At 42.1% G+C, this 25553-nt stretch overlaps 2 protein-coding genes across 4 annotated transcripts; both read right to left on the bottom strand.

The window, feature by feature from the left end:
* Positions 1-616: 616 nt before the first annotated feature.
* On the bottom strand, positions 617-13598 carry LOC307267618 (NACHT, LRR and PYD domains-containing protein 3-like). 3 transcript variants are annotated; one of them, XM_080049991.1, is made up of 15 exons: positions 13512-13598; positions 13203-13322; positions 12770-12889; positions 8751-8879; positions 7497-7625; positions 7063-7191; positions 6515-6619; positions 6085-6163; positions 5685-5913; positions 3743-5519; positions 3460-3633; positions 2754-2924; positions 2294-2467; positions 2079-2125; positions 617-1954 (listed from the first exon to the last, which is right to left on the bottom strand). In XM_080049991.1, the coding sequence occupies exons 2-15, from the start codon at positions 13262-13264 to the stop codon at positions 1413-1415; spliced, it is 3867 nt and encodes a 1288-aa protein (XP_079906117.1). In that variant the 5' UTR covers positions 13265-13322; positions 13512-13598; the 3' UTR covers positions 617-1412. The 3 variants fall into 3 exon arrangements, with proteins under 3 accessions (XP_079906117.1, XP_079906118.1, XP_079906119.1); XM_080049992.1 differs by lacking the exon at positions 6515-6619; XM_080049993.1 differs by lacking the exon at positions 8751-8879.
* A 1598-nt stretch (positions 13599-15196) lies between these two features.
* Positions 15197-25422, bottom strand: LOC307267733 (protein NLRC3-like; the record flags this gene model as incomplete). The annotated part of the gene is made up of 11 exons (XM_080050115.1): positions 15197-15744; positions 15856-15902; positions 16418-16591; positions 17534-17707; positions 18598-20380; positions 21070-21298; positions 22098-22176; positions 22964-23038; positions 23419-23523; positions 24152-24256; positions 25367-25422. The coding sequence occupies 11 exons, from the start codon at positions 25420-25422 to the stop codon at positions 15197-15199; spliced, it is 3375 nt and encodes a 1124-aa protein (XP_079906241.1).
* Between the last annotated feature and the right edge of the window lie 131 nt (positions 25423-25553).

Raw genomic sequence — 25553 nt, 5'->3', positions numbered from 1 at the left:
GCCCAAATAGGATGCTGTTTTCCACACTAAAAATCTCGTCTGGATGTAGTAGACATCCTGGGATTTCTAACCATACTAAATCTGGCCACAAGAATCGGGACTATTTTCTAGCATACTAAATAGTAGATAGTATGGGGATTGGAACACAGGGTCTGTGAAGGCGAGTTACAGTCAGATAGGGTAAATATTTCTCTTCATCAGTGGGATGATGCTGCCCCCTGCTGAACAGTTTTATAAAGGTGTAAGCTACAATTTTTATAGAAGGGCAAATTAGATTGATACAATGGAAAGACTTCTTTGACACCAAAATAAAAACAGGCACATTAAATTATAGACAATGTGCTCCACAAACATTAAGCAATTTGGTCCGTCTACTCAGCAGCTAAAGGTACAATTTCTTTATAATTAAAATGGATTAAAAAAAATTCTGACTTTTTTTGTGGTTTTTCTTAACATGGATCAAGAATTAAAATATGTGTGGAGATCTTCTTATCTACTCGGCCGCTGTGTTATGCATTGAGTCAGAGTACATTTAACCATGACAGAGAAAATGGAAGAGCGCTTCCTGCTAGCCGACATCCTGAGAAAGGCAACAAAAACACACTCAAGGTAATATAAAGCTTTTATTGTCAAGAGTCAGAAGTCGAAACTTAACATGATAAAAAAAAACATGACAACGGCATTTAAATCATTTAAAAATCATAGCTTCAATCTCTGAAAGGACTGGAATCACAAGAAGTTTAAAATGTAAATCAGGAATATATAATTCAGTCACTTTGAATTATTTTGTACAAAGTTAACTGATTTATTTTATAACAAAGAATATAAACTAATTGTGTTTCTGTACAGCAGTGATATTTGATTCAAATGACAGATTACAGACATCCAGTATGATAAAACATAGTCACTCAAAGAAACAGAACATCGTAATAACTCACTTGTGTTGTGAGTACCAATATACTTAAGCAACTTTGTCTTTGTAACAATGTCTGGAAAAGACACACTTTTTCTCTCGTTTCACCCCCCCCCCATGTCTGTATCAGAATGCACAGATTTGATTGGCTGAGTAACATCACCTCAGATGATTGACAGGGCATGCAATTGATCTTTGAGATTCCTGGCCTGCTAAAGTAGTGTCAAGAAATTGCTCCAGATGGTTCAGCCAGCTCCTTGCACGGCAGCTGCTGCCATCGGTGTGTGAGTGTGTGTGTGTGAATGGGTGAATGTGGCAAAGTGCTTTGGGGCTGAGAAAATCATCTAAAAGTTTGGAATGTGTGATGGATTTGCTCCTTCAAAATGATTCATTCCCAATAATATATCAGGTCCAGACCTGGCCTGTAGTCTGCCCATTAGTGACCACGTCTGTACAGACTCAACTGATCTGTTTCTCTGTTAGGTGGAGACCATCCATCCTACAAAGACACAGATGAACCAATCTTGAACCAGAGCCCAAACCCAGGATACAGAGGTTCAGTGAATGTGGTGTTGAAGGTGTGGAGGTGGATCAGTGAGCCAGAGGTGACTGTGTAGTAGGACACAGAGCCAGCAGGATGGTCCACATACACTGCTACTCTGTGGGAGGGAGAGGGGGAGACTGAGGTGGAGGAGATGGATGTTTTTCTGGCATTGTGACTGACAGAGTAACCATGAACATCAGACCAGATAAGACTCCAGGACTTATCGTTTTCTCCAAAACTGCAGTTGGATCGGTCTCCTTTCCTGCTGATTCCTCTGTAAGTCACTGATATATCAACTCGTCCGGTCCACTCGACCTCCCAGTAACGGCGACCAGTCAGACTGTTACTACACAGCAGCTGAGGACACCAGCTGTCAAACCTGTCTGGATGAGCACGATACAACTGATCCTCTTTCACATATGTCGCCTTCTTGTTGTTGTCAGACAGTTTGATCTTTCCGTTTACTGTGTTTGTGTCCAGTGTGAGTTCACAGGAATCTGGTGAAGAGAAATAGACAACACAGCAGCAGTTACTGATCCATCCTCTACTCATTGATTGGCAGTTTGATGAGGACTCATGATCTCATAGTTTGAAGATGAATGACATTAAAATCACACTTACACTTCCTCAGACCTGGTCTCAACCACTGGACTCCACCAGGCTCCACCCTGAAAGGAAAAAGTATATTATTTATTCTCTTTGTTGGAGCTAAAATAGCAGTTTCCACCTGCTTCCTGTCTTTGTGCTAACCTAGGCTAAACACGCCCTCGGTTGAGTAATATCTGATTTAATCCCGGATAAAATAAAAAATAAAAGGGTCTTTTTAGGATTAATACCTGAGCTTGTCCAGTCTCCAGTCTGGATTTTTATGTCCATCAGAAAGCTGCTTCACTCCTGATTCTCCTGGGTGATTGTATCTCAGGTCCAGCTCTCTCACATGGGAGGGGTTGGAGTTCAGAGCTGAGGCCAGAGAAGCACAGCCTTTCTCTGTGATGAGACAACCTGACAGTCTGCGAACATACAAAACAACACACACAGGAACCATGTTAACATGTGATGGTATGATCATGTGTTTGGTCTTTGGTTGGGTTTGGAGTCACAGAATACATCTTTAAATTCATATGTATTAATTCAACAAAAAAGCACAAATCACAACAAATTATGAAAAGCCTCATGAAATGGAATTCCTAGAATTTAGAAAACTTCTGCAGATGCTAAGTTAAAGATTACTTGACAAGTCATATTAGTAGACACATCTCTACACAAGTTAGTTGTTGATCATCTATGAATCCTGACCTGAGTGTTTCCACTTTGCAGTTTGGACTCTTCAGTCCTGAAGAGAGGATCTCGACTCCTGAATCCTGCAGGTCGTTGTTACTCAGGTCCAGCTCCGTCAGAGTAGAGGAGGAGCTGAGAACTGAAGCCAGAGCTTCACAGCTTCTCTCTGAGAGGTTACAGCCACTCAGTCTGGAAAATAAATAATGTACAAGAAGACAAATTGTTACAATTTGGAGTTTCAACTGTTGTTGGTGCATCTTCTCAGCCTTCTAAAATCCCTGCTCTTTTTATCACGTAAATGTGCGAACAGTTATAAACATACATGAAATGATAATGAATCAAGTTATCGAAGAAATAACATACTTGAGGACACATACCATACGTGTGAAAATGTAATGGGTTTAAATGTTTAGGCTGGAATTTATTTGACTGACAAATAGTGTATTATATTCTGACCTATTCTGTATAAGATGGTGATGTGATTTCATAACTAAAACAGTAAAATATAATTAGCATTTTTGATAACCATAATAAACAAGCAATGGTCGGTTTCTCAATTTCATTCAGATTTTATTTCTGTGTGCTGGACCATATCGGATGCTGAATCAGAAAAATAAAGCCTGTATCTTACATTCAAGATTCTAAAGAGGTTGTTTGAACAGTATGGAGTTTTTAATTTAGAAAAATGTTAGCAGTTTTTTTTTAAACAGTAATTAGATCTGACCTGAGAGTCTTCAGTGTACAGTTGGGACTCTTAAGTCCAACAGACAGTATCTCCACCTTTGAATCCTGCAGGTCGTTGTTACTCAGGTCCAGCTCTCTCAGACTAGAGGACTGGGAGCTGAGAACTGAAGCCAGAGCTTCACAGCTTCTCTCTGAGATGTTACAGCCACTTAGTCTGGAGAGACAATATTAAGAAAATATATAAAAAATTGTTCATTGGTTAATTATTTTGAATGATAGCAGTGTATGTATTGGTGAATACATTCTACTATGCCTGCACTTACAGAGCTTTGTTGGAGGCTTTGACCACTGGCAGCAGCCTCAGAAGAGCCTCCTCTGACACAGAGTATTTCTTCAAGTCAAACACGTCCAGATCATTTTCTGAAGACAGTAAGATGAAGACCAGAGCTGACCACTGAGCAGGAGACAGTTTGTCTGTAGAGAGACGTCCTGAACTCATAGACTGTTGAATATGCTCCACTAGAGAATGATCTTTAATTTCATTCAGGCAGTGGAACAGATTTATGCTTTGCTCTGCAGAGGGAGATTCTTCGATTTTCTTATTGATGTACTCGACTGTAGCGTTTTTGTTCTTTGAGCGTCTTCCTCTCTGGGATAGCAGACCTTCCAGAAGAACCTGATTGGTTTGTAGTGAAAGACCCAGGAGGAAGCGGAGGAACAAGTCCAGGTGTCCGTTTGGACTCTGTAAGGCTTTGTCAACTGCACTTTGGTAGAAGCGTGTCTCTGTAGATGCATATGAGGTTGTTTGATCTTCAGACATCAGATTGACTCCAGTGTTGATGAATGTCAGATGGACATGAAGAGCAGCGAGAAACTCCTGAACGCTCAGATGGACGAAGCAGAACACCTTGTCCTGGTACAGTCCTCTCTCCTCTTTAAAGATCTGTGTGAACACTCCTGAGTACACTGAGGCTTCTCTGATATCGATGCCACACTCTGTCAGGTCTGATTCATAGAAGATCAGGTTTCCTTTCTGCAGCTCCTCAAAAGCCAGTTTTGCAAGAGACTCGATCATCTTCCTGCTCTCTGGACTCCAGTGTGGATCTGTCTCAGCTCCTCCATCATACTTGACGTTCTTCAGTTTGGACTGAACCACCAGGAAGTGGATGAACATCTCAGTCAGGGTCTTGGGCAGCTCTCCTCCCTCTCCGGTCTTCAACACATCCTCCAGAACTGTAGCAGTGATCCAGCAGAAGACTGGGATGTGGCACATGATGTGGACACTCCGTGATTTCTTGATGTGGGAGATTATTCTGTTGGCCTGCTCCTTATCTCTGAATCTCTTCCTGAAGTACTCCTCCTTCTGTGGGTCAGTGAACCCTCTGACCTCAGTAACCATGTCAACACAGTCAGGAGGGATCTGATTGGCTGCTGCAGGTCGTGTGGTTATCCAGAGGCGAGCAGAGGGAAGCAGTCTCCCCCTGATGAGGTTTGTCAGCAGCACATCCACTGAGGTGGACTCTGTAACATCAGTCAGGATCTCATTGGTGTGGAAGTCCAGAGGAAGTCGACACTCATCCAGACCGTCAAAGATGAACACAACCTGGAACTCTTCAAAGTTGCAGATTCCTGCTGCTTTGGTTTCAGTGAAGAAGTGATGAACAAGTTCCACCAAGTTGAACTTTTTCTCTTTCAGCACATTCAGCTCTCTGAACGTGAATGGAAATGTGAACTGTATGTTGTGGTTGGTTTTGTCTTCAGCCCAGTCCAGAGTGAACTTCTGTGTTAAGACTGTTTTCCCAATGCCAGCCACTCCCTTTGTCATCACTGTTCTGATTGGTTCATCTCTTCCAGGTGAGGCTTTAAAGATGTCTTCTTGTCTGATGGTTGTTTTATCTGGTTTCCTTGATGCTGTTTCAATCAGTCTGACCTCATGTTCATCATTGACCTCTCCAGTCCCTCCCTCTGTGATGTAGAGCTCTGTGTAGATATCATTCAGAAGGGTTGGGTTTCCTGCTTTAGCGATCCCCTCAAACACACACTGGAACTTCTTCTTCAGGTGAGATTTAAGTTTATTCTGACAAACTGCAAAATTATTTCCTGAATGAATACAAAAGATATAAGATCAGTAAGTGATTCGTATCAAGTACTTCAACATTTAATTCAAGAAGAATGCATATTTGAAAATATTTTCATCCAAATCTTGAGACATTAATGCATGTCCAATCTCCCCATCATGTTAAACTCTTAGAGAAATCCTCTTACTGTTTTGCAGACAGTCAGCCAGCTCGTTCTGCTTCATCATCCTCAGGAAATTCAGTGTGATCTTCAGGAATGCTTCTCTGTTGATCAGTCTCCTCTTTTCCTCCTCACTGTCCAACCCCTCCTCATCCTCCCTCTGACTCTCTAGGTAATCTGGATCATCTGGACTAAGAGCCTTCTTCATCATCTTGAGCTCGTTCTTCACGAAAGTGACAATGTTCTCCTCCAACAGCTGGAACAGAATATTATATAAGTTAGATCTACTGAATGACAAGCTCCAACTAAAATCATAGAACCAAACATCAGATCCATGTTGGACAGACTGACAGTTCACTGGTCTAAAAAGTGTTGCATGGAGGTTATTGTGAAAAGAACAGCTTTAAAAGTAGTTGCATGAACAGACCATAAATGTGGAGTTCAGGTCTGTTTGAGGCGGCCGGTCAGACTGGTCACTGGGAACCTCTGAGATCTGCTGGTCGACTCTGCAAAGGAATCATGAAGAATTAGCTCACATCATGTGTATCCACACAGAGAAACAAGGTTAAGGTCCTTCTAGGTAAAGTCTTGATAAAAGCATTGAATCAGATGGTTTCCCTGACATTAAGGCTGCCAAAAAGTTATTTTCACAAACAACTAGCCACAGTTCTCCTGCAACAAAATCGCAATCGTTTGGTAAAGACATTCATTTTACATGTAAAATCAGCCATTGATTGACTGTAGGAGGGGGGGGCAGAACATTTTAAGTCACAGACATTTTAATAGTGGAAATCTCACTAATGAGAATCTGATACAAACACAGTTTGTTTGTTATTGAATCAGTTTTAAATCCTTACTTTGGATCAAGTGCGTATTGTCCATCTTTGAAGGTTAAAGGATGACTCTTTGACTCATTACTCTTGATGGACATACAGCTGGGTTCTGGTTCTTGCAGTTTCCTCCTGATAGAAATCCACAGCAAACAGTTTATAATATATCCAATCATCCTCATCCTCCTCTTATCCAGAGGTTGTGGGGGAAACAGCTCCAGCAGGGGACCCCAAACTTCCCTTTCATGGGCCACGTCAACCAGCTCTGACTGGGGGATCCCAAGGCGTTCCCAGGCCAGTGTGGTGATATAATCTCTCCACCTAGTCCTGGGTCTTGGTTGTGCCTGGAACACCTGCCCAGGGAGGCCCCCAGGGGGCATCCTTACCAGATGCCAGAACCACCTCAACTGGCTCCTTTCAACCAAAGGAGCAGCGGCTCTCAGGATGACTGAGATTCTCACCCTTTCTCTAAAGGTGAGACACTAACGGTCTGTCTTGCGGCCGCCTCAGGAGTAACAGGAATAACCGATAAAACAGGAATCAGTAATAATACGTCAATGTTATCAAAAGCTCACCTCTTTGCAGCAGAGGGTTCTTTCCCCTTAAAATCAACAAAGTGATCTTTGGAATTGTCGCTCTTAAAGGACACACAGCTGGGTCCAGGTTCAGAATCAGAATCAGCAGAAACTGGTCTCCCACTGGTCCTGTTAGAAATACAGAAAGAGGAAATTAATCTTTAAGGGCATACTCACACTTAGCCCATTTGACCTGTGTTGTGCTTATGTGCGATTGTGTCCCCCCCCATCCTCCCTCCCCCTCCCTCCCTCCCTCCCTCCACTTCAAGCAAAACAACAAACAACAACAGACTACATCCAAACTTTACAAATGTTGCTCCTGGCTTTGCTCTGTGAGTCAAACTTATCTGGATAAATAACAGATAAAACAGGAATCGGTAATATATATGCTACTTTACACCCCTGGTAATATGTCAAAGTTATTAAAAGCTTGCCTCTTTGCAGCAGAGGGTTCTTTCCCCTTAAAATCAACAAAGTGATCTTTGGAATTGTCGCTCTTAAAGGACACACAGCTGGGTCCAGGTTCAGAATCAGAATCAGCAGAAACTGGTCTCCCACTGGTCCTGGTAGAAAGACAGGAAGAGGAAATTAATCATTAAGGGCACACTCACACTTAAGTTGCGTTCCGAATCGCATACTTTCTACTATATAGTATGTAGAAAAAAGATTTAGGATGTCCCGATTCTTGTGGCCAGATTTAGGATGGTTAGAAGTACCCGGATGTCCTACTTCATGCGGCCAAGTTTGTTAGTGTTGAAAAGTGCATCCTATTTGGGCGATTCTGACTCACAATCCAGTGCGCACGTGAAGTGACGTAACATCGACGAAGCCTCCATATGAAAACAAACGGGGATGCGACGGATATAAAAGCAAGAGGCAAGATCAAGGCGCAATGTTATGATGAAATAAGAGAGAAAAGTATGTCCCAATAGTATGCCTACTGCATCCTAACTAGATTATTTTTATCGTCGGATGTAGTATGTAGAATAGAAAAAATAAAGAGTATGCGATTCGGAAAGCAACCTTAGTGTAGTGCTTAGGTGCGATGATGGCTTTTCTACAATGTGTATGACATTAAAATAAAACATATGTTATGTAATATTACATTAAAATATGTTTAAGACTAAACTTAACTTGTGCCTCATGGTGGGGGAAAGTGAGACAGTGTCTCATTTTCCTCCACAGCAACTTCGCTCACTTTCCCCCACCACCACAATTTGAGAAAAAACTACCTCTCTTAGCATTTCAGGCTAATCTTTAGCTAATATCATCACATGGTGTTTATATGTTGGTTGTTCATCAACACGTATGATAGAAGTTTTTCTACGTGAATACATTTGCTTTGGCACAACAGTTGATTAAGTTGACAGCAAGAAAATTTACTTTTACATGCAAAATACCTATTTTGGTGAAAAAAACATGCTAACCACAGCACCATGAGGTCCTCTCTTTCAGGGCCATGGATAAATGAGAGGGGCTTGAAAACATATATCTCACATTACCACAAATGTTTTCCGTTGCCTAGATACAGGGGGTGGCTCACATTACCCGATGCCTCAGATTCCCCCCATATTCCCATCCAAACTTTACAAGTGTTGCTCCTGGCTTTGCTCTGTGAGTCAAACTTCTCTGGATAAATAACAGATAGAACAGGAATCTGTAATATGTCAATGTTATCAAAAGCTTACCTCTTTGCAGCAGAGGGTTCTTTTCCCTTAAAATCAACAAAGTGATCTTTGGAATTGTCGCTCTTGAAGGACACACAGCTGGGTCCAGGTTCAGAATCAGAATCAGCAGAAACTGGTCTCCCGCTGGTCCTGTTAGAAAGACAGAAAGAGGACATTGACTGTTAAGGGCATACTCACACTTGGCCGGGTGGATCTGTGTCATACTTAAAGGAATACTTGGGGCGACTGTGGCTCAGGGACCGGTTGCACCAACTGGTCGTAACTGCTAAGTAGGGCTTAGCTAAGACCAGGCTTAAGAATGGACCTAACGCCGGTTGCACCAACGGGACTTACGCCTGGTCTTAGCCATGCGCGGCCATGTGAATGTTCCATGGAATGTGCATATCACTGCGTTGCTAGGATACCTCATGACGACATGCTATTTTGTTGAGACTGGACATCCAAAATGATGGAGGAAATGAGAAGAAAAGGAAATTTCACTTATTCAGAAATAAGAAAACTGATAGAAATAGACCTACAGCGAGAACAAGGCACACTGACTGCAAGCAGTCCAACGAGGCAACTAGTGAGAAGAAAAAAAGCAGCTTGGCGTGTGATTAGGTCTAGGCTACAGACAGCGTTAAAATAAATATTACATATAGCGCTATAACCTATCTACTCGGCCCAGGCACGCAGCATGTCTTCCCGTGACCGGGACAAGATTTTACGTTTATACTGCCCCCCGCTTCCCATGCACAGAAAGACGAGAGCCTTCAGTAAAGCGCTGAGGTGTGCACTGATTCGTATTACCAATAGGTTCTCATTAGAAATTCAATCAAAACGTAGGCTTTACAAAATTAATACTAAAAATTGTATTGGAAAACAGAGTTTATGGCCAGTGATGTTGTTTTAACAAAAGCCAAGACATAACTGGTTTATGCGCGCGCAGCATTGTTTTGTAGGGACTTTTTTCTTGTGCCTATGACTCTCAGCAGCGCTCTCTCTATGACAAAAAATTATCAAAAGTTAGAGGAAAGCCCGTTTGTGGGAGAAGATTGGGTGCACACTTCTACATAGGCTTTTACAGTAGCATAGTATTTATTTTCTATTGTTTTTGTTTTTATAACGGATCGTTGCACACACACCCTATGTGACGAGCCTCCTCCTGTGATGGAGGAGGCTCGTAATTTTTGTGAAGGCTACATAAACGTGTTGGTAACATAGAGGTCTACCCTTTGTCATGCGGACAAAGCATGGGAATAGAAAACAGTAAACAGTAAAAGCAGTGTCGATCATAGTCTACAGCGACAGTCGAGAATTACGATCAGATTTTTCATTCTCCCCCTCTCTCTTCCAGCGCATAGCCTACACGCTTGATCCAAGCGCACCGCCACCGTTTATGCCCGAACAAAGCTAGGTGGACACGGGCCCTTTATTAAAAAGTAACAAAATCACATTGAGACAACTTAAAGTTGGTAAAGTAGGCTATACAGGTGCCTGTCTGCGTGTTGCCTGACAGCCATCGCAGTATGCAATTAATGCCACAGCGCATCAAGTTAGGCTACTTCAGTGCATTATGCCAACAGCTGAGTCTTTTAACACGGGATCCATGCAGAGCTGCAGGTGAAGGGATCGCCTCTCCCGATTAACCAGTTAACTTGATGCGCAATAATTAAAAAGGAAGAGCAGGTAGGCAGACACCTGTATGGCGTTTTATCTTGAGAGAGAGAGAGAGAGAGAGAGAGTATACGTGCGGCACACAATTTCTTTACGCGAGCATTACTCATATTCTCTCATACCTTTGCTTTATAAAAACAGCTTAGAATTTTGACTTTACGCCTGCCCCTGACCAGGAGTAGGATTTACGCCTAGTCTTAGTGAAAAGAACGCTAAGCCCAGTTGGTGCAACCGGCGTAACGGTTAGGTCGGACTTAGAATGCCAAGTTACGACCAGGCGCAGTTAAGACCAGGCTTACGCCCAGTTGGTGCAACACAGCCCAGGTGGTTAAACTGGTCGGCCAATGATCCTAGGGTTGGCGGTTCGATCCCCGCCCGGCCACTTGTGTCATGGTCGTTGTGTCCCTGGCCAAGACACTTCACCCACCTTGCCTCGTGTGAATGTGTATGACTGCTGTATGTTTGAGGTGGTGGTCGGAGGGGCCGATGGCGCGGAATGGCAGCCTCGCTTCTGTCAGTCTGCCCCAGGGCAACTGTGGCTACTATCGTAGTTTACCACCACCGGTATGACTGTGTGTGAACGAATTGAACCTGGAACCCTGTAAAGCGCTTTGAGTACCTTGAAAAGCGCTATATAAATCCAAGCAATTATTATTATTATTAATACTTCACCCATACGGAACCGGCATTCTATCATTATAAAATCGCTATTATATTATAATGAATGAGGTTTTTCTTCCCTTGGCCCAGCTGTCCTGTTAATCCTAACCCTACATTTTTAATACTGTGACGTCACACTAGTGAAATGTAGGGTTAGACAGTGAGACCATAAAACACTCTTTCTGCCTTTTCTCAGGCTAGGATGAACCGATTTAAAAAGAAAATGCAAATGTATACTACATAGGATCTCAGAGTTCAATACTATAATATATATATTCCCACCGGTGAAGTAGGCCTTTAAGCACAATTGTTCTCAAGGCCATTGAGCACAGGACAAACAATTACAGCCATCAACAACTCATATGGCCATGTCAGTGTTGTTTAGCGACAAATTACAAAATGTCCTCCGGTCCTTTTATACTAAATGACTACAGTGGTGTCGACCATATACATGCAGGAGTAGCTCTACTAGTTTTTATGATTGTTGATCTATTATTTGTTTAGTGTGATGCAAAAATTCACTGCTTGGGAAGGGGCACTTGCAATTTTGTTGTATTTTTAAATCCAATGACAATAAAGGCTTTGTATCTGGGTGTGTTGGTTTGAGTTTGAAAACATTTGATTTAGTGTGATTTCAATCTGACTGTTCAGGGCCAGTGTGCACAGGACAACCACTTGCAGTGTCATTTAGGGTCACACCTGACAACATTTCAACCTGTCCTTTATACTAATTCTGCTCTAACCTTCATCAACATTCTAGGAAAAAAAGATAGAACAGTATAAGGAAAACTGGTCAAAGTGGATTTAATAAAGACATACTGTGCAGCACTGCTCAGCAGCAGTGAGCGAAATATGGATATTTAGGTCTTGTTTGAATCCATTTGAATTAGGGCTGTCAAGCGATTAAAAAAAATTAATCTAATTAATTACAGGCTCTGTGATTAATTAATCGAAATTAATCGCACACTTATATGACACTTTTATACCTGTTTATAAACAGCTGTAGGCCTATAGGCTACCGTTCCTCTCTCTCTCACACACACACACACACACACACACACACACACACACACACACACACACACACACACACACACACACACACACACACACACACACACACACACACACACACACACACACACACACACACACACACACACACACACACACACACACACACACACACACACACACACACACACACACACACACACACACACACACAGGAGGAAAAAAGACAGGCATATGCGAGGAAGAGTGAGAGTGTCCGTTGAGACGATTGCAACTAGCAAACAAAAGTGAGACACGAGGAAGATTGAGAGATAGACCTACTGTTTTGAACCTACATTGTTAATTAGGCACCCACTAAATCAATAATGCACAGACACTGCGAGAATAACACAAGACGTATTCCTACCTTCATGCTTATTTGCCCGGAGCAGCCCATAACGCATCCATAAAGCCCTCTGCCCCTTTCCCCTGCTTCTTTCTTTACTCTTTAATCCCTTGCGGGCCGTGTCTGCAAGATACAGGTGCAGCTCCGCTATCATCTCAACTCTTTTGCACCGGGTCAAAGGGCAACATAGAAGTGCGATTAATCAGCGTTAATTTTTTTAATCGCGTTAATTATTTCTGTGATTAATTAATCGAAATTAACGCGTTAATTTGACAGCCCTAATTTGAATACAGGAAGAACTTACTTTCTGTCGGATACATGTCCTCCTTTAAAATCAATTAAGCGACCTTTTGAACGGTCACTCTTGAAGGACAAGCAGCTAGGTCCAGGTTCGGATTCAGATCCAGGTCCAGGAGAGTCTGGTCTGTTCAACACAACATACACAAGAGCTTTGACTGTGAATAATCATTGTGCAGTGATTTGAGTCATGGGCAGTTATGCTGTGTGTCATATCAGGTACTTACTGTATGTTTCTACAAGGTAATGTTGTCTTATACACTGCAATTGTGCACTTACCGGGAAAGACAATACATTTTTGGGAGTTTTACCATCTTGGTACGTGCAGTTACCTGCTTTTTGGCATTTTTTTCAGTGTGAGTGCACTCATGCACTCAAAAAAGTCAATTTAAGGTGCATAAATGTGTGATTTGAGACAGTGATAGAGATGGTCATGTCACCTTTGAGCTTTGGTCTGGCCGCCATGTTCCCCTCCCTCCTCTCTGTCCTCACTCTGATCCATGCTGCTCAGCTCACATCAGCTCACACACACGCACGCGGGTGCACACACACACTTTCACCTGGAGAGAAAAACACACATCAACATCAACTGAAATCCTCTTTTCTATCATTTCTCCTGTAAATCATGATACACTTTATTTGTATAGCACTTTTCATACAAGAAAGTAAGAACTGAATAATAACTCCAAACACACCACAGAAAGAAAGAAAGCAAGTCATAGTTAAAATGTCATATCAAGCAAACTTACAATTTTATCAAACGGTCCAAATTGTAGAAAAAGAAGATTGTCACTCGACGTCTGCAGAGGAAAAGCTTTGGCACAGGAGAGCTATTTCCTGGAGTGAGTCAGAGCTCTTCCTGCAAAGGCAACAGGAAGAGCTGGGACAGGAGAAGATTTTCACAATAAGACCACATTTTGGCCAATGCTGGATTAGTGGTAGAAAGTTGTGACAGATAAAGGCAAAAATAAGAACCTACACTATACACATTTTAAACTAGGAATACACTGTCAAAGATGACCAGCAGGGCATGTAAAAAACAACAACTTCACAATAGAAAATTAATTGTAAAAAAGTATTAAAACATATAACGAGGGGATGTGCTGTAAAAACTTAATACAAAATTACAAATATGATACACTGCAAACGCAGGAACAACTGAAAAAAGATAACTAGAAACTAGAAAATATATTTCGGATGATGATAACCGGAGATAATACACTGTAAAAAACACAACACTGCTAACTTTATAAGATACTGTATAAAATGCAAAAACTAGATGACACATCATTATGATAACCTACTTTTAGGGTTTTGAGTGTTTACACAGGTTGGGCGTTGTGGAGTTGGCAGTAGATCAAGATGGCAGGCAGAAGTTAATGTGGGATAAGATATGAATGAACATGTTTTGCAGCGTCTGTGGACATGTGATTTCTGGAATGCTGGAAGTTAGTCAGTTTAACAGTGTTAGCCAGTTTTTCATTGGTTCCTTTGAGCATTGCACTTCTAACCAAACATCAGACTACCCCACTGATCAAACCCAGAACCCGGAGCACCCCCCCACCTCCCCCTCCCCCAACAACTTTAACAAACTTTTAGCCATATAACAATCTTACAACTGAATAATCTCAACAGCCCTGACCTGAAAACGACACAAAAAACGACACTCAAGTAAAGTAAACATTATGCTTTTATTGTGAAGAGTCAGTAATCAAAACTAAACATGACAGTTACAAGTCAACATTTTCACCATTTAATGATCTCAGAGCTTCCATCTTTAAAGGACTGGAAATGGAGGAAATGTACAATGTATATGAGAAATATTTACAATCAGTTTGAAAGACATTGTACACAGATTGAGATATATTTTTTTTACAAGAACGTGAAAGATTTCTGTGAAATAAGTCTTCTCCGACTCACTTATTCATCCACTGTAGTCTCTTGTCTCATCTCTCCCCTATATCTGTGTCTACTGTATGTGCTAATCAGAATGTACAGTTTTTATTGGCATTGTAGCATTATATATACAATTGTTGACAATGAATCCAGTTGTCCTGTGAAATTCCTAGGCTGCTAAACCGATAGAGAGAAGGCAAGAAAAAGCTTTGTGCAGTTTGTCACAATTTTTTTCGAACAGCGATTGTGTTTCGATTATGTCTCGTGGCACTTCTTAGAAATAACGTCCCACAGTTTAATTTGATCTGGTCTGGTAAAGATAATCCCACCCCCGCCCGCTAACGTAAACAAATCTTGGATGATATACCAGCAAAGAGTTGGTGCTGCTTTCAAACCATTTTCCATGGATATTAAACAAAACTTATTTTGCTTTGGAAAAAAACAAAGAAATGCTTTGTCGATTGGGCACTGGCTCAGAACCGACCCTAAAACTGCACCAGTGGTAAAGGCAATATTAGTGACATTAGTTGGACTGTCACTACTTCAGAGCACACACAGACACTGAGGAACCGGGCCTGAACCAGAGCCCAAACCCAGGATACAGAGGTTCAGTGAATGTGGTGTTGAAGGTGTGGAGGTGGATCAGTGAGCCAGAGGAGACTGTGTAGTAGGACACAGAGCCAGCAGGATGGTCCACATACACTGCTACTCTGTGGGAGGGAGAGGGGGAGATGGAGGTGGTGATGGTTGTGACGCTGCTATTGTGACAGAAAGAGTAACCGTGAACGTCAGAGCAGAGCAGTCTCCAGGACTTGGCATTCCTCCCGAACACACTGTCTCTACTGTCTCCTTTCCTGACGATTCCTCTGTAAGTCAGTGATATATCGACCATCCCGGTCCACTCCACCTCCCAGAAATTGCGACCACCGAGATTGTTGCTAAACAGCAGCTGAGGCCTGGAGTCAAATCTGTCTGGATGATCAGGATAGGACTGATCCTCCTCCACACGTGTCACCTTCTTCTTGTTTTCAGACAGTTTGATCTTTCCGTTTACTGTGTTTGTGTCGAGTGTAAGTTCACAAGAATCTGATGGAGAGAAAAAGACACAACACGGCAGCAGTTATTAATCCATCCTCTGCTCATTGATTGACTCATGATCTCATAGTTTGAAGATGAATGACATTAAAACACACTTACACTTCCTCAGACCTGGTCTCAACCACTGGACTCCACAAGGCTCCACCCTGAAACGAGAATGGGGGTCAGACGGCACATCCTCCTTTAGCATACACACATGGGCAATACATCACTCTCACACACATTAATGACTTTCACTGAGTGGCATGTCCTCGACGATACCAAAAGAAGCATACCAAAATAACCGTACCTTACCTACTGATACAATGTAGGTGCTGCGGCCAGTGCCCTTCAACAGCTTTCCAGTATATACCCTGCCTACTCATAAGGAATGGCCAGACACGAGGCACACACTCTTAAATGGTGGCAAGGGAAGATGGAACAGAATTTCGGACCACCCTAGCAAGCTGGAGAAAACTAAAAAATCGGTACACCCTGTGACGTGTAAGATATAGGTCCCGACTATGACGTGGGCTTTTCGTTTTGGCCTGCGGGGTATGTCCCACGATTTTCAGGACATGTCAGTGTTCCTGTAGGTCCCAAAACCGGACTCTGAGCGGATATTTCTGATGTATATTTAAGCACTAATCATTATTATCATAAAGCCATAAAGTCTTAATACCTGAGCGTGTCCAGTCTCCAGTCTGGATGCTCCCGTCCATCAGAAAGCTGCTTCACTCCTGAGTCTCCTGGGTGATTGTATCTCAGGTCCAGCTCTCTCACATGGGAGGGGTTGGAGTTCAGAGATGAGGCCAGAGAAGCACAGCCTTTCTCTGAGATCAGACAACCTGACAGTCTGTGAACACACAAAACAACACACACAGGAACCATGTTAACATGTGTTTGTTTTTTTTGTTTGGCTACATTGTGCCCCAGACACAATGCTTTGGAGACAGAGTTGGAATACATTCTATAGTGCGTCTAGTTTATTAACCAAAATCATAAAAGAAAAATAGAAAGCCTTATGAATTGGAAATCTCTGAATATAAAAACTAATGCAGATATTTTGTTAATGGTCCTATAAAAAATGTACAGCATTATTAAACACAATCCTACACAGATTAGTGGTTTATCATCTAGTATAAAATCAGATGTTGAATGGACATCAATAGTGTAGCTTGTTGACTCTTGACCTGAGGGTTTCCACAGCACATCGTTGATTCCCCAGTCCAACAGCCAATAGCATCACTCCTGAATCCTGCAGGTCGTTGTTACTCAGGTCCAGCTCTCTCAGACTAGAGGAGGAGCTGAGAAATGAGGACAGAGCTTCACAGCTTCTCTCTGAGATGTTACAGCCACTCAGTCTGGAAAGGGAAAAAACGTACAAGAAGATAAATAACATGTGTGTTATAATTTGGAGTTACAACCGTTGTTGGTGCATCTTCTTAGCCTTTTTAAATCCCTGCTATTTTATCATGTAAATGCGCAAAGTTATAAACATACACGAAATGATAATGAAACAAGTTTTTTCTCTACTTAATGAGACTACTAATAAGGAGAGAAAACTGGAAATTTAAAGATTTCTGTCCTGCAAAAAATCCTAATCGGAGTGAATCTTTTCATTGAAGTTCAAGTTCAAAGTTTTATTGCTCATAGGTTTGCAAAAATAACATTTTGCATACAGTGAAATTAAAAGGGGGTTGTCACTGTCAATCATTGTGCAAATTACTGAATGGATCTTAAAATCATAAAAAGATATTTGAAATACATTTTTATGACATCTGTAACTTGATCTGACCTGAGAGTTTGCAGTTTGCAGTGTGGACTCTCCAGTCCTAGAGAGAGGAACTCCACTCCTGAATCCTGCAGGTCGTTGTTACTCAGGTCCAGCTCCGTCAGAGTAGAGGACGGGGAGCTGAGAACTGAGGCCAGAGCTTTACAGCTTCTCTCTGAGAGGTTACAATGACTGAGTCTGGGGAGTAAACAGTGAGGAGACAAGTGATGAATAATATTTTTTTTCGACAGTTACAGTTAAGTTAGGTTGCTGGTTATTTGTCAATTAACACAAGGCTAAATTGAATCGATTGTCTTTTCTCATTTCCCCTCTCAAGACACCACATTCCAGAGGGGATCCTCACACAGGGTCAGCCATAGTACAGACAGACAGACAGACAGACAGACTCCAGAGGGGGTTCTCACACTGGGTCAGCCATAGTACAGACAGACAGACAGACTGACAGACAGACACACTCCAGAGGGGGTCCTCACACAGGGTCAGCCATAGTACAGCACCCCTGGAGCAGTTTGGGGTGAAGTGCCTTTCTCAAGGACACAATGGTAGAGATGGTGGGCACCGTAGATGTAATACCAACCACAAATAGTTTTAAGAACACCCTCTTGTCCGGTGCAGGGGATCCAACCAGAGACCTCATGGTTACTGGGAGGAACCAGAGACCTCATGGTTACTGGGAGGAGGAACCAGAGACTTCATGGTTACTGGGAGGAACCAGAGACCTCATGGTTACTGGGAGGAGGAACCAGAGACCTCATGGTTACTGGGAGGAACCAGAGACCTCATGGCTACTGGGAGGAGGAACCAGAGACCTCATGGTTAATGGGAGGAACCAGAGACCTCATGGCTACTGGGAGGAACCTCTCAAACTCTAGGACATCCTAACACAGTACGTCACCCTCCTGTCCAGCGACGGTGACTGAACCATACGCCCTAAGGGTTTCTAGTCGGCCCAGCTTTCCTCTAGGCCATCCTACCACCCCTGGACTTGAGAGATGGCCCAGTACATATTATATTTTTATGCATTTGAATGTTTTTACAGTGTTTATTGATACATAGATTCTACTTACAGAGCTTTCTTTGAGGCTTTGACCACTTGCAGGAGCCTCAGAAGAGCCTCCTCTGAAGCAGAGTACTTCTTCAGGTCAAACACGTCATGATCTTTTCCTGATGACAGTAAGATGAAGACCAGAGCTGACCACTGAGCAGGAGACAGTTTGTCTGTGGAGAGACGTCCTGATCTCAGGGACTGTTGGATCTCCTCCACTAGAGAATGATCATTCAGTTCATTCAGGCAGTGGAACAGATTGATGCTTTGCTCAACAGAGGGAGATTCCTCGATCTTCTTCTTGATGTATTTGACAGTAGCCTGGTTGGTCTGTGTGCTTCTGTCTGCCTGTGTCAGCAGACCTTCCAGGAGAACCTGATTGGTTTGCAGTGAAAGACCCAGGAGGAAGCGGAGGAACAAGTCCAGGTGTCCGTTTGGACTCTGTAAGGCCTTGTCCACAGCACTTTGGTAGAAGTGTGTCTCTGCTGATTCATGGGATGTTGTTTGTTCTTCGGACAGCAGATTGACTCCAGTGTTGATGAATGTCAGATGGACATGAAGAGCAGCGAGAAACTCCTGAACGCTCAGATGGACGAAGCAGAACACCTTGTCCTGGTACAGTCCTCTCTCCTCTTTAAAGATCTGTGTGAACACACCCGAGTACCGTGAGGCTGCACTGAGATCAATGCCACTCTCGATCAAGTCTGATTCATAGAAGATCAGGTTTCCTTTCTTCAGCTCCTCAAAGGCCAGTTTTCCCAAAGTCTCAATCATCTCCCTGCTCTTCGGATTCCAGTGTGGATCTGTCTCAGCTCCTCCATCAAACTTGATGTTCTTAACCTTGGACTGAACCACCAGGAAGTGGATGTACATCTCAGTCAGGGTCTTGGGCAGCTCTCCGTCCTCTATTGTCTTCAACACATCTTCCAGGACTGTAGCAGTGATCCAGCAGAAGACTGGGATGTGGCACATGATGTGGACACTCCGTGATTTCTTAATGTGGGGGATAATTCTGTTGGCCTGGTTCTTCTTTTTGAATCTCTTCCTGAAGTATTCTTCCTTCTGTGGGTCAGTGAACCCTCTGACCTCAGTTACCATGTCAACACAGTCAGGAGGGATCTGATTGGCTGCTGCAGGTCGTGTGGTTATCCAGAGGCGAGCAGAGGGAAGCAGTTCACCCCTGATGAGGTTTGTCAGCAGCACATCCACTGAGGTGGACTCTGTAATATCAGTCAGGGTCTCATTGTTGTGGAAGTCCAGAGGAAGTCGACACTCATCCAGACCGTCAAAGATGAACACAACCTGGAACTCTTTAAAGTTGCAGATTCCTGCTGCTTTGGTTTCAGTGAAGAAGTGATGAACAAGTTCCACCAAGCTGAACTTTTTCTCTTTCAGCACATTCAGCTCTCTGAACGTGAATGGAAATATGAACTGTATGTCCTGGTTGGTTTTGTCTTCAGCCCAGTCCAGAGTGAACTTCTGTGTTAAGACTGTTTTCCCAATGCCAGCCACTCCCTTTGTCATCACTGTTCTGATTGGTTCATCTCTTCCAGGTGAGACTTTAAAGATGTCTTCTTGTCTGATGGTTGTTTCCGGTGTGTTTGTCTTCCAAGTTACAGTTTCAATCAGTCTGACCTCATGTTCATCATTGACCCCTGCAGCCCCTCCCTCTGTGATGAAGAGCTCTGTGTAGATCTGATTCAGAAGGGTTGGGTTTCCTGCTCTAGAAATCCCCTCAAACACACACTGGAACTTGTTCTTCAGGTTAGACTTAAGTTTGTATTGACAAACTGCAGCAGGACTTCCTGAAGAATGCACAAAAGGAATATAATGTTGGAGGCAATACAGACATAGGACATTTATAAACACAGTATTGAAGGCTGGGTAATGACCCAAAGGATGAGACTGCAGGTACAAGTGGCAGAAATGTGTCTTCTCCAGGAGGGGGGCTGGCGTCTCCCTTAGAAACAGGGTGAGAAGCTCAGTCATCCTGAGAGACTCAGAGTAGAGCTAGAAAGGAGCCAGTTGAGGAGGTTAGGGCATCTTGTAACGATGCCCCTTGGGGGCCTCCCTAGGGAGGTGTTTCAGGCACAACCAAGACCCAGGACTAGGTGGAGAGATTATATCTCCACACTGGCCTGGGAACGCCTTGGGATCCCCCAGTCAGAGCTGGTTGTATAGTGGCCGGAACGAAAGACAGTCAAAGCACATCTTTATACAGTATATGGATTATCAATTATCGATTATCGTCTCAATGCAAGTTTGAGGGGCGTTCAACTGTCATTTTTCTAAAAGACTTCCCAGTTATCTGAAACGCAGCATAAAATGCTTAACTTTCTTCCTGTCTAAAGAGATTAGCATTTCCTACCCCTACTACAGCGGGTTCTGTTCTGCACGGTACATTAAGAACATATTTGTCTCTTCTAAATCTCTCGCGACATTAGCACACGACCCATTTCACCATCTTGTTCAATCCTAAAATAAATCCTCTTACTGCTCTGCAGACGGTCCGCCAGCTCGTTCAGCTTCCTTTTCCTCAGGAAGTTCAGTGTGATCTTCAGGAAAGCGTCTCTGTTGATCAGTCTCCTCTCTTCCTCCTCTCGGTCCAGCTCCTCTCCGTCCTTCCTCAGCCTCTCCAGGCAATCGGGGTTATCTGAACGCAGAGCCTTCTGGATCTTCTTCAGCTCGTTCTTCATAAACGTGTCGATGTCTTCCTCCAGCAGCTGGAACAGAATATTATATAAATTATAACAATTAAAGTAATATATATATATATAATGGACCCGAACACCGATTCCATGTTATGGCGTTTTTACATAACATAGTTCTGACTCTACTAAACTCTACTCTACTCTATTTGCCTTTGTTACCAGGTCCTTTTACGGAAGTTGTTTGCCACAACAAGATGGTACCCATGATAGAACTGCCTTTGTGTAGCTGGTAGTCATTGCTGCGTAGTCAAGTGCCTAATGTAAGCGTCTATATGTTTGTTGCCGCTACTCAGTGTTTCATCAGGGCTGTTATTGTCACAATTTGTTTTTGGATGAAGTAATGTTTAGAACCTTTACCACGCAGAGAAACGTGCCGTGAAGGTTGTCCTATTGTTTGGTTAATTTTTTCAACACGTAACATGAATTAACATGTTTGTGCACTGTGGTCTCTGCAGAGAGTTTCTGGTAGATCATCTAATTTCGTGTGGCCTTGGTCTAATCTAAGAAAGAAAGTAGAACAAAAACTGGACAGAGACCGAAAGTTCAAACAATGTCCCCACTACAGTAGCTTTGCTGTTTGTTGTGCATGAAAGGTACCGCCCACTAATGATGATCGGACCAATCACTGGTCTGCAGTGTTTCACCCCGTGGGACGTAGGTACCATACATGGTGAAAGTACTAGGGACTTTTACATAGTGGAAAACCAGAAAACTTGAGTAGAGTAAAGTAGGTCCACTGGTTTAAAAACGGCAGAATGGTAGTAAGTGCACACAGAACAGATGCAAAAGTAGTAATTGTACATGAACACACCATGAATGTGGAGTTCAGGTCAGTTTGAGGCGGCTGGTCAGACTGGTCACTGGGAACCTCTGAGATCAACTGGTCGAATCTGTAAAGGAATCATGAAGAATTACTTTACACTAAGGTTGCGTTCCGAATCGCATACTCTTTCTTTTTTCTATTCTACATACTACATCCGACGATAAAAATAATCTAGTTAGGATGCAGTAGGCATACTATTGGGACATACTTTACTCTCTTATTTCATCATAACATTGCGCCTTGATCTTGCCTCTTGCTTTTATATCCGTCTCATCCCCGTTTGCTTTCATATGGAGGCTTTGTCGATGTGACGTCACTTCACGTGCACACTGGATTGTGGGTCAGAATCGCCCAAATAGGATGCAGTTTTCAACACTAACAATCTTGGCCGCATGAAGTAGGACATCCGGGTACTTCTAACCATCCTAAATCTGGCCACAAGAATCGGGACATCCTAAATCTTTTTTCTACCAAACTATATAGTAGAAAGTATGCGATTCAGAACGCAACCTAAGTCTGTCCACGCAGAGACGAAGACAAGGAAAAGTCTTTAGAGCCTAAGTGTTGATGACGGTATTAAATCAAATGTTTGCTATGACATTTAAGTGTTATTCATTCTGTTGAAACCAATTGAAATGTTCTGAATTTTTAAATGCAATGAACAACATGTGTTTTTGTTTATAAAATATACACTTTTGTAATCAATAAAATCCCTCAAACCATTAAATGTAATGCAGACAAAAAAATATTGTATCTAAATGAAAATATTTTTTTTTGTATAATGTCAAATGACTGTTAATGTGTTTCAATTAAAAGAAAAAAGAAAAAATATGACTTGTCTGCCTTTATCTTACCTTTGATTGCCAGACAGAGATCCAGCTCTGAAGGCTAACGGAGAACGCATAGACTCATTATCCTCCTGCCTTCTCCTGTTTGAAGTACAAAAAAGCAGTAAATAATCTGCACTCACCAAGAACACAGTGAGAAAAACAACTGTGGACACATTTGATATGAAGCTTTATTGCAGACACAGGTCCATAATATATAAATAAATAAACAAACAAATAAACAAATAAATAAATAAATAAATAAATAAATAAATAAATAAATAAATAAATAAATAAATAAATAAATAAATAAAAAAATGAAAATGAAATTAAATGAAATTAAATATATTTGTTTTATTTATGAATTTAATTTGGTTATCAAATGACAAGTGTGTTTTTTTGTGTATTTTGTCAAATGAAAGTTATAAAATTAAAAGAAAATTAATTGTTTGCCTATGTTACCTTGACTGCATGTATCTCACCTCTGAGTGACAGACGGATGTCCTGTATTGAAGGCCAGAGGATGACTCTTAGACATGCTACTCCTCAGGGACAAACTGCTTGGGCACGGTTCTTCCTTCTTCCTCCTGATACGAACACATCGCAAAAGCACATTAAGTTGATTTATTTGTCAATTTACATCTTTTCTCATCTCCCCTCTCAAGTTCCCACACGCCAGAGGGGGTCCTCACACAGAGTCAGCCATAGTACAGACAGACAGACAGACAGACAGACAGACAGACAGACAGACAGACACACTCCAGAGGGGGTCCTCAAACAGGGCCAGCCATAGTACAGCACCCCTGGAGCAGTTTGGGGTTAAGTGTCTTGCTCAAGGACGCAATGGTAGAGATGGTGGGCACCGTAGACGTAATAGCAGCCACCACTAGTTTACTACTAACACCCTCCTGTCCGGTGCCGGGGATCCAAAGGTCACAGTAACCTATGACCGCCAAAATATTTTCAGTTCACCCTCGATTCCAAGTGTAAGGTTGTGTTCGGAAAGCCTAACTAACGTCCTCCCTCCTACATACTCAACATCTATATACTACACACTCTCACATACTCAAATTGAAGTCAAAATAAGTATGAGTAGGACGTTAGTATGGCTTTCCGAACACAGCCTAAGTCTGTTTTTTTTTGTACTTTTTTTGTATTTTGTAAAATGAAAGTTTCAAGTTTAAATAGTTTTTGAATGGTCTGCCTATATCTCACCTCTGAGTGACAGGCGGGTGTCCATCTTTGAAGGCCAGAGGATGACTCTTGGACATGTTACTGCTCATGGACAAACAACTTGGACCCGGTTCATCCAGCTTCCTCCTGATACGAACACATATGAATGAATACTTTATTCCGGACTCAAAGTTCCATATAAAAAGACAATACAAATACATGACAACACAAATTAAAATACATACAAGCATCGATTCTAATGTTTCCACAGCCCAGAGGAGAACCTTGTATCACTCTGTTTAGTGTCAGTGACTGAGGGCTGCAATTATTACTTTGTTTTTTTACTCTAGAAGTCGACACATAAATTTATACATTAAATTCCTCAACACAGCATGAAAGGTAAGTAAGTAAGTAAGTAAGTAAGTAAAGTTTATTTATATAGCGCCTCTCGCAGACCAGGGTCACAAAGCGCTTCACATTAAAAAACACAATAAAATACAATAAAACGACACATATACAGAGTCTGTTACAAAGAAGAGTTTCCTAAGAACGTACAATATAATACTATACAATATAATACAGAGTACATAGACAGAGCTAGCACTAGTCCATCTGGGAAGCTTAAGGAGGATCCTAAACGCGTCGTTATACGCTACCTGTAACATAGCAAAAGGAAATTTAAACATTTTCAGAACCAACAGTGTATACGGAAGATTTTCACAGCACTTAACTTTTTCACATTTTGTTATTTTACAGCCTGGAATAACGATGGATTACATTTATTTTATTTTTCTCAAAATTCTACACATAAAACCCCACAGTGACAACATGAAAAAAGTTAGTTTGAGATTTTTGCGAATTTATCAAAAATAAAAAATAAAAATATAATATGTACATAAGTAAATTTCTCTCTGTATGCACTGAACCCTGCACCCAGAAAACAGTGAAATTAGAATAGTTGTGGTTACATATTGGCTCATAGTTTTGTCCTGTCATGGAGGAGATGTTAATATCTGTCTGGGGCTCTGTGAATGGGTGTGTAAACAAAGGGGGCCCATCATAGCTAGCAACATGCCCAGAGCCATGTTTACAGAGCCTAGGCTGTGTATAAACACTGCATTTTTTTCCAGAACACAACCAGTACAGACAGGTAGGGGATCATGAGGAGATATTCACTGATTTTGACTAAAAGTGATTTTGATATGAAGTGTTCTACACATTAAAAACATGAATCAGTGATCTGTTATTGTAGCTCACCTCTTAGCAGTAGAGGGTTGTTCCCCTCCCTCCTCTCTGTCCTCACTCTGATCCATTTTGCTCAACTCACATCAGCTCACACACACACATCAGCTCACACACACACACACGCACGCACGCACATGCACGCGGGCGCACTCACACACTTTCACCTGGTGAGAAAAACACACATCAACATCAACTGAAA

Source organism: Ammodytes marinus (genome assembly GCF_949987685.1).
Source record: "Ammodytes marinus genome assembly, chromosome: 21".
NCBI lineage: Eukaryota > Metazoa > Chordata > Actinopteri > Uranoscopiformes > Ammodytidae > Ammodytes > Ammodytes marinus.
This window is presented reverse-complemented; position numbering and strand designations above follow the sequence as displayed.